The sequence below is a fragment of the Fulmarus glacialis genome, unplaced genomic scaffold (assembly GCF_000690835.1).
Source record: "Fulmarus glacialis isolate BGI_N327 unplaced genomic scaffold, ASM69083v1 Scaffold41710, whole genome shotgun sequence".
In the NCBI taxonomy this organism is placed as follows: Eukaryota; Metazoa; Chordata; class Aves; order Procellariiformes; family Procellariidae; genus Fulmarus; species Fulmarus glacialis.
This window is the reverse complement of record NW_009190369.1, coordinates 1,351-11,332: the sequence shown is the minus strand read 5'-3', so window position 1 is coordinate 11,332 and position 9,982 is coordinate 1,351. Positions and strand designations below refer to the sequence as shown.

The 9,982-nt window shown below is 34.9% G+C and overlaps 1 protein-coding gene across 1 annotated transcript; it reads right to left on the bottom strand.

The window, feature by feature from the left end:
• Positions 1-160: 160 nt before the first annotated feature.
• Positions 161-9,043, bottom strand: LOC104071067 (integrator complex subunit 6; the record flags this gene model as incomplete). Its single annotated transcript, XM_009585351.1, has 9 exons — positions 161-342; positions 451-666; positions 2,298-2,408; positions 2,824-2,918; positions 3,431-3,563; positions 3,702-3,854; positions 6,710-6,864; positions 7,733-7,858; positions 8,860-9,043. Coding segments are annotated over 9 exons (1,305 nt in total), but the record flags the coding sequence as incomplete, so codon positions are not given.
• Between the last annotated feature and the right edge of the window lie 939 nt (positions 9,044-9,982).

The following is a 9,982-nucleotide window of genomic DNA, read 5'->3' as shown; positions in this document are numbered from 1 at the left end:
TTCCAACCTTAATGATTCTATGATCTTCTCTATCCTCACCATTTTTTCTTCCAATAAGTTATTTAAGAAAAAAAAAAAAATCTAAAAAACCATGCAGTTTAATGGCAGTATCAGACATCCACCAATTAAAACTTAGAACTATGCTATTTGTGCAGTCTTCATTTTTTTAGTACCAATCATATCGCAGTTAGGCAAAAAATAAACTGTTATCTAACCTTCATCTTGTCCTTTGAGGAACTTGCGAGTACTCTTCAGTAAATTAGATCTCATTCGTGTTAATTGATCCAAAAGATTTCTTCTGGGTATGTCATAAGCATTTCTAAAAGTCTGAGGTTTCAAATCCTATGGTTCCAGTAAATAAAGTTCCAATTAATACCTTGTATGAAACAATATCTAGCATTTCAATGGAAGTATATTGAAAATAACAACATTACACACAGTGGTGCTTACCTTATTCAGCAAAGCTATTTGGAACCCAGCATACTCCTTCATATTGAGGTCTAGAGGTCTATGAGGAATTTCCCCAGTAATCCCCTGTAGCAGATGTTGAAAATCGTTCCTATGTGCCATAGACAGGTTGTGTGATCTGCTTCTGACCTTAATTCCAGTCTCTTGCGCTACCTTTTTGCCTACAGAGCCAATGACTCTATCGGACTCTATTTTGGCCTTAATTTGAAATAAATAAATAAATAAAATTGACAATATGCTCTTAAAAGGAAGGATTAGTCAGACTTATTCATTTTAAATTCCTACCTAGAAGATTCAACAATGTGCTAATACACTATGACGACCATAACCAGGATGAGTGCTTAAGGAGTGCTTAATACATAACCACTTAATGCTTACTACAGTTTTAAATATAGTGAACAGTTTGTGCCTAGGTCTTCTGCATATTTCTCCTCTGCTGCCCATTATGGTATCTAAGCACCAATATGCATGCAATGCTTTTATTTTCATAAAATGCCATAATTTAACTAGTAATTCTCTGCAAATCTATCTGTACTCACATAAACTGTTTTCTATGACAACAGCTAAACACTAACTCTCAAAAGACTGACTCTCCCACAACTATAGTTGCAATCAGTCACACAATGGTATCAACTTTTTAAAAGCTCAATACTAATATTTATAACATTAATAAATATGAAATACATGAAAACACCCAATTCTGTTTGACTAGACAGACCTAACACCCAATATTATGTTAGGTTTGTACCAAAATTAAACATGTTCATAAACACCAGCTTTTTGGCAGAATACAGTTGAACAAAGAGCCAGAAGTAATTTAGTAATATACTTGCCAATGTTTGTTTTGCAGTTTCACATAAATTTGTAGACTACTCAAAATTTGACTATGTACTTATTAAGAATACTCAGTCTCTACTGGCAGAGCCCTTCAGAAGTTAGAAAAGCTTTAAGTAAATTTGCAGTGCACTGCAGCGCAGTCATTACATTTTAGGAGTCTAAGATGTCTAGGTTGAGAGATTAGTTCACAGAATACTGAGCAATATGACTATGTTTAATAGGATATACCGGAAACTTCAAGGGGTTTGCTTCCTCAAATAATCATTTATACTAATGTTTTTAGAAAAAGCTGGTCCATAAGAACTCATTAGCTAAATTACAAGTACTTGCACTACTGTTTCTTTTCTAGCCTTCTGCTTTATTTTATTATCTTGAACAAGAAAGCTTAACATGCACAGTTCAACAAAATAAAAGTGGAGGTAGCAGGGCAGAAATGCTTTAGCTGGTGCAGGAGACTAGTCAAAGATACGGGCACTATTCTGAACACAGTCAACAATTTCAAAAGGTCACTTGCCACTTCTAGGTCTGTATCCTTATTTGAGATTCTGAATTATGTCAGTTTACTTTATATTTACTTCCTATTTCATTTCACAAGCCAAAGACAGAACACTTCCTGATTCAGATGCACAAAGTACAAATCTCTACTTTCTGAAAAAATGCCACAAAATCTTTAATATCTAAGGTAAGACAACATGTTTTCTTTTGGACAAAAGTATGTTACTGTGTATACAAGTAAAAATGCTCCTTAAATACAAAAAAATCTCAATTTGTACCTCCATATCTATCTTTATAGTCCAGTCTATAAAGTCTATATTTAAATGTCAAGTTTTCCTTCAATTCAGAAAACCAAAATGCTATTTTGCTAATTACTTATGGGGAGGTATTAACTTGATCTTTCTGCTCTTTCTTCCTTCAAAGCCATTGAACTTGAGTATTTTAAGATTATCCTGACATTAGAGTAAGTTTTTACTGCTCTTTTGCTTCAACATTACCTGCTGACTCAACTTTTTGAGATATGAAATGACACTGTAACTAAGTCCATATTCCACATTGTCAGCTATAAGGTTTGGTGCTCCCATCATTCTCACAGCTTTCTTCAAAGGCTGAAACATGGAATATATTGTATAGTCATATTTAACTTTATAAGTGTTGTATACATACTTAACTATCCATTTCAAATAGAACATTAAGTCCTCAAAGTTAAAAAAGAAGAAAAACAAAAACTTTCAGGGCAGCATTTTTTGTTGCTTTTTTAAAGCATTGTTCCATTCATACAGAATCAATTATTAACAGAGATATCATTTATATACAAGTCACAGCTGATGAAATTTTCTTAACATTCAGATCTCAAGTCTTCCACAGGACTCCAGTGAAAACAGTAAGTATCATTATACATGAAATTTAGCTAGTCTCTCTTAAATTAATACATATTCTACTTGAAATAGGGAATACACCCATAGTGGAAAGAACTATAGTTATATAATAAAATAGAAATTTTAACACAGTAAGTCATCTTACCCCAAGATAATAAGGAGGCATTGTCTTCAAATAGCTTTCAAATGACTGTCGCCATTTCAACGTAGGCTTTGCCTTGTGTACTTTAAACAAGTCATCTGATGGTTATAAAAAGAAGAGACAAAATGAAAGGCATGTCTAGACAGCATTGCATCTTTTTTTCTAATAAAAGAAACTCTCAAAGAAATGCCAATTCCTCAATGCTTAAATTAACATATGTAATTTAACATATATACAACTAAATATACACATACACAAGATTAATGCTGCAGCCAAGAGATGGAACCTGATAAATTATTTATCAAATTGAATTGGTAATTGAGACAACAGATTAGGAAAAATGGCTCCTAAACTAATGAAAAAAGTGAGACCAAAACATATCTGAAAGAATGATGATTAAGTAAATCATCTTACACATTGAGTCTGAGTCATGAAGATCAGCCAATTGGTGACAAGCGAAACAAGTTACTGATGACAAATACATTGCTCAACATTCTACCTTTCTACAGGTGTGTGATTAATACTGGCATTAATTGCAGTAATCTATTTAGATGAGATCCATTTTTCAATTGCCTACCACCTAAGAAAATTTTTATAAAGTGGTATTTACCTAGCAATGGAAGGAGGACTGGATAATTGTAAGGCATCACAAATAAATTCACACAATTCAGCGCTGTACTAGCTTTCAAGTAACCAAAAGGATGACCAAGTTCACTGTATTTTGCACTATTGCTCACATATACCTGCAATAAAACACATTATATTGCATGTAAATCCAAAATATTGTGTGCTGAAATTTTACATGCTATTTTGATTATAGAATAAAGTCTATGAAAACAGCATTCTGTAAATAACTTCAATTCAGCATGCACTCTACTTGCCTGCCAGCAGGTCTGAGGGGATTTTCTTTCCAGGATAAACTGGGTCAGTGGTGAAGGTTCTAACTCATATTTATCAAAAGGCAGTTTGTCAATGACCATCGGTTCACAGTCAGTACAGGAAAATTTCACCACAGGATGAGATGTGCGAGGTGGCTAAACATAAGCATTCCACTGTTAATAAGTCTGCACAACGATTAAAATGCAATAGTGCTATGACAACTAAGGTAATACAGATTCTTTGAAAACAGACATATTTAAGGAGCCTGTTCAATACAGGATACATATTTATTGTTAATGAGTCCTAAACAACTAATTTATGATGTTAGCACAGTTTTAAAATCTGAAGGACTCTTATTTTCTAAATAAATGCCAATTATTTTACCTAGTAAGTCTAGAACAGTATGAAAATAAAACTTCTTGCATATACACAAAAATTTTGCAAATGGAAGTAAATCCCAGTGGGGACAAAAAAAAAAAGCTACTCTGGGGCATGCCCATTTTTATTCCCCACAGAAGCAGGCACTGTACTTTTGCATTTGCTGACTTCCTCCAGCACTACTTCTTCTTGGCAAATTTAACAGTTACAAAATTCAAACTGAATTATAATGACCAAGAGCAGCACAAATTCAGAAAAAACAAGCTCTAGAAGAACTTAAATTTTAACTAGGCCTGTGAAAAGTTATTTCAATTTAAGCAATTTAAGTGTTTGGATTTTAATCTTGTTATTAATCACAGGGAAAAGGCCTTTGTGCCTCGAGTTTCAACTATAAGTTAACAACATATTTGAAATTTCTTTTGCTGAAAGGGAAAGCTGATTTTTTGTGGTGAAAATTGGAGCTGTATGCCTTCTACTGAAGGGTTTTCAGGAGAAGCTCTTATACTTACCCCGAGCCTCCTCCAAGGCCACTAGAATCTGGAGAAGAGCTCAATTGGGAAGCCTCCTTCCATTTACTCTCTTTACAAGAACGTAACTAATAAATACATAAGATGAACTAGGGACCTTCCTACCACCTCACCTTGAAAGTAATTTTTCTATATCTATAAGGTCTAGCCTCTTCCTTTTAGGATGAGCCACCCAAATGTTATCTGCCCACAGAGCTGGTCTTGCCTTGAGTATCTCCACTCTGAGGAAGATGTACTGTCCAAGTGCACACAAAACAGGAGGCCCAACCAACTGAAGGAACTGCAATTCTCTTCAAAGAAGATGCCTCCAATTAATAGTTGTGGTGGAGTTTTTGACCAAGCCATGAAGCAGTTATACTAGGAATAAAAAGGCTGCAAAAGAAGTTGAATGCTAAGACTTGAGAAGTCAAATAACCCTTGACTGGACAGCAGAACTATTTTTACCTCAGAGCAGTGGGAGCAGCCATTTACATGTTGATCTGCCAACTAATTATTAGCAGACTTTCATATACATTTAAGAAAGCCTTGATAGTATCATTACATATGGTACACGAAACAGTTGTTGGGGTAGGACTGTTTGAGACAACTCCAACTGTGGATCAGGTAACAGGGAAGAAAAAAATACCTAACTATGGACTCTTAAGTAGACAAGAGTTACAACATACGCTAAGTTTTAACACTCTATTTTCAGAACAGTAAGGAAATATAAGTCCTGAAACACTATCAGCAAACTTAGCTCCCCAACATTGCATAAGGAAGGTTCAATGTGGAATTCCAATTGATGTCATCAGGAATTTAGCTGCACGTGCAATAATCCAGTGCTTTATGCAGTTATGAGAACTATACATGCTACAACTGAGAGAAGAATTTTTTCTCATCTTCTTGCCATTTGGGTAAGTCATCGTCATGTTTTTAGCAGATTTAGTTCAACAACTCTTCACTTGGCAAGATCTATTTTAGCAATCTCAATCAAGATCTGCAGTAGCAGACAAACTGTACTGACTCTATACAGTGCATGTAGGCAGATATGCCATTGATAGTGATTACAAGGAGTACACAGAACAGTTTTCCTACAGAGCAGCTTTTTAATATCCAGTACACAAGGACGTTTTGTTTTTTAAATGACTATAAAAGATTTACTTTTATTCATATATGCTAGCTTGCTTTGTAGTTCAGAAGGGCATCCACGTCCTTCAATGAATGTGACCACAGACGCCAGCAATACCAAACCTGTAAATACGACTAAAATTTCATACTTGTATTATTCCTCAACAACCTGTATTTCAAAGGACTTTATATATTTTTCAAACAAAGGAGATAAAATTTATGAAAAGTTCAATGAGTTTGCTAGTCAGCACACTAGTTTCACATTAAAAAACCACAAAAATTCAACAAAAATCATTATGAAATGTTAGGGAACAATTATACAACTGCATTATTTCTACTTTAATGATTTTCAAAGATTAGCAGAAATATAAAAATACATTATACTATACTAATGATTAGTTCTCAGACCAAACAAAAGGCAGTGGCATACATTATTTTATGAAAAAGAACAAATAAAATTAATTCTGTGGGTAGTATTTAAAAAACAAGGTGAGTTTCTCTACTTGGGATAAATTGAAAGTATGGCTACACTGAACAATAGCAGATGAAATTACATTCACCTGCTAGAATGAAGGCAGAACTATCACAAGGATTCAAAATTGGGAAGATCATACTATCTTCTATTAATACCATCTGCGAGGCAATAGAATTTGATAGTCTATTATCAAAGTGCCACATTATTTCTAGTTTGATATTTTAAAAGAGTTCAAACAGAAACACTCATGCATGTACTAGGCTGACAAATAAATCTGTTACAGGCAGTTTCTTAATGCTTCAAAGCTACTAAAAAGCAAACCCCATAGTATTATTTGCTCATCAGTAACTTATCCGAGATAACTGCAACACAGGTTTACATGTGTCATTCCTTCTTGGGTCATACTGCTTTTACGGTTGCTACAATGAAGTACGTATCTCAAGATTTAAAAATCAGTTAATAGGAAATCCTGGAATATTCCCCCATGCACAAACCCTTTACTTTATCTAACTTCAGTACATACCAGCGTTGGAGAATTTTGATCTGGCCAAAAGGATTCAGGAACAGGCCAATGACCTATAGGAACCCCAGTTTTAGGGTTTGGTCTGACATAAATAAGTTTGTGACAGCTGTGCCAAGGTTGGGGTCCAAAGGGTCTAGATATATCCACCTGCCCATCTGCAGAAGAAAAAGGCTTTATCAGTCAAAATAGTTAAAACTTGAAAAAAGTATTAAACAATTTCTGTGAAGAGTTTAAGAACTATACCCCAGGGAAGCTCTTCCTGCAGTTATTATTATTTCTAATAATAGCAGATAGTTGTCAGTAAGCATTTCTGCAAAAACCCAGAAACTATGAGAAACCAAATAAGCACTGAATGTTTACAGGATCAGAGCTGAGAAAGCCAATTATCTGGGGCCCTTCATAATAATCAGTTTCTTTCTCCTCCCATTGTTATTACCAGATGACCTCCAAATCTCCATGCATAAAAAAAAATTGATACACACCACTAATACTGCTGGACTAACTTTTTATTGCAGCAAAGCAGGATTAAAAAAATCCCACAAACACTTCACAGTAGCATCTTAAGAGGGACCTAGCTTAGCCATTTAGAACGAGAAGTTAAGGCTGCACAGTCGTATTTGCTATTTTAACTCTTAATGCAGCTACTTTACTACATTAAACAAAATAGGATAAGCGTATAAACCCACAGTATTTCCATATCAAGCTATTTACATTTCTAGCTGGTTGAAAACTACTGCTTAAAACTCATGAACCCATTTAACTATGCTTGACGTGAATAACTACATTGAAGACTACCTGAGTAATATGACCAAATGTAGAGATTTTACACACTGTCTAGTAGCTATAGCCAGTATTTTGAAAAAGTACAACAGAATTTCAGACGTAGCAGGTCCTTTTCGCAGTAATGTCTTTTAAATTGCAACAGTTTTCCTTTTGTTTTGGGAACTATTATGTTAAGTTCACTAACTGATATTGATAGTCATCCCTGTCAATTGATATCAAAGTGTAAAAAATTTCAAGTACCATCAATTGGTGAGGGATCCGGTCCAGCTTTTTCAAAATTTATTACCACTCCACTTTGCACTTTTTGCACCAATGACTCAAGACACTGATTCAGCATTCTTGGAGAGCATACACAATATGATCGACCTAGAATGAAACAGTCAAGGTTAAGGTCATTCAGTGTTTCTGCCCTTATTTTAACTTGGATCATTCAAAACTCTTCACCTGCCACACACATTGATTTATGTATGGATCACTGATTTGAAGCTTCTCCCAAACACTCCCTCTTTGTTTAAGCAGCAAGGCAGCTTAATGAAACAGTGACAGTTACATGCACCTCATTGGAAATGTTTGCGTTTTAGCCCCTTAATGACTTTAACTCAAATTCTTGGTTGCATTCATGGAAAATGGGCTCCCCCTTGTGACAGACATCGACACTTAACTGTCCACAAATTTCAGTCAAAGCACTGTCAGTATAGTCTACATTACAGTCAGAAAGCAGTGGAATCAAATCCTTTTGGAATGCTTTTTAAATCCCTTTGTTTGCTTTCCATCACATTCCCTCCGATGCATCAGAAGAATCATTATGTTTTTAGTATGTGATGTAATCAAATACTTTTACAAACAAATTATAAAATTAATGCCTGAGTTTGATCTGGAATATAATTTCTAAGAGATTAAGAATATCAATTATGATGGAGAGAAAAGTATCAATTTTGCAGAATTATTATGCATTCTGCATTGCTCTGGAGGGAAAGAAGCCCAAACCAACCCAAGACATTTCCTTCACTTTTGGTTTCTTTAGATCAGAACATGACAGGAATTTAGCAAAACTGTACTGCAGAACAGACTCAATTCTTAATTTCTAATTGTCATGTCAAGGTGCATAAGAAAAAAAGTAAGTTTTCTCTTCTAAAAAACTGCTAAAGAAAGTAGATTCACACTCTTCCAAGACAGGTTACATTAAACTGTCCGTAGCTTTAATGCAATGTGTCTTTAGTTTTATTGTATCGAGTTCTGAGTTTTTACATGTAATATAAGAACTTAGAAATACTTATTCCATGACATGTACATGATTAATAGAGCTAAACTGAATTCATTTTCATTTTCAAAAGTATTGACTTGTCAAAGGAAACCAGGGCACTCACCTCCTGTGACTTCGCACATAGGTGTGATTGCAGAGTCATCCACCGGTACCCCTGTCATCTGCTCCGATTCCGGTGCTGTAATACCAGGCAAACGAAGAACCAAAGCAAATAACCTCTGATCCCATCGAAAGGGTTCCTTAGTCAACTCACTTCCAGGTAAAGGGGAATTGAGAGGTAAATGGAGCTGAAAAGGAATTTAAATCTGTGAATATATTGCTTTAAAAAAAAAAAATTCAGGTTACATAGTGATGGCAATTCACTCTATATAAACGCACTTATAACCTCTCCACAGATATTTATAATTTGGTTCAGGTACTGTACATTACAAGCAAGACACCCATCATCTAATCAACACTTCAAACATTTCAAGGCAACATGATGCACGAAGTTGAGAGCTACAAACCAAGTGGGAAAAACCACATTTTAAAACTGACGTAATTTTCATAATCAATAGAATATTTTCTTTAGAATTTCAGCAGTAAGAACTGCTTCACTGCAGTTCACAACAATTCTTTTGTTCAAACGATTCTCTGCAGAACAGGCCCATTCTCAGCTCAGTCTTTTCCTTGATTCTTCAAGATAAAAAGCACAACTGAATGAAAAGGCAGTGTTAATCTAAGACTCCTGCAGAAGTAGTATAACTTGGGTATAGTTGCTCAAAAATATCTAGCTGCCAGGATCACCTACTCCAAATAACCTAACTTCAACAAGTGAACTAATGTGGTAGTTATGTTATAGAATCAGAAGGCAGAGATTTTACATAACTTGGGTATATCCCACAACTAAACTCATGCCTGTGCTTTAAGTGAAAACCAGAGATTAAGATTAAAATCAACACAGAAATGCAAAAATGAGTTCTCACTTTTAGGTAATAGATAACAATAGCCACAGCTACCCATAAAAGGAAGAATTGCTTGCCACGTGTCATTGTGTTGCCTCTGTCTGGGAGAACTACACAGAAGTTTTAGTTCAAAATATTGAAGATACCATCCAGGGACATACAATACATGGGAGCATTTCTTTTTGCTTTAATTCCCAGAAGGGACAATAAAGAGATTCAAGTTTCAGGCTTCAAGCATGCTGCACTAAAGATACAGCAATTCTCAGGATATTATTTATTAAC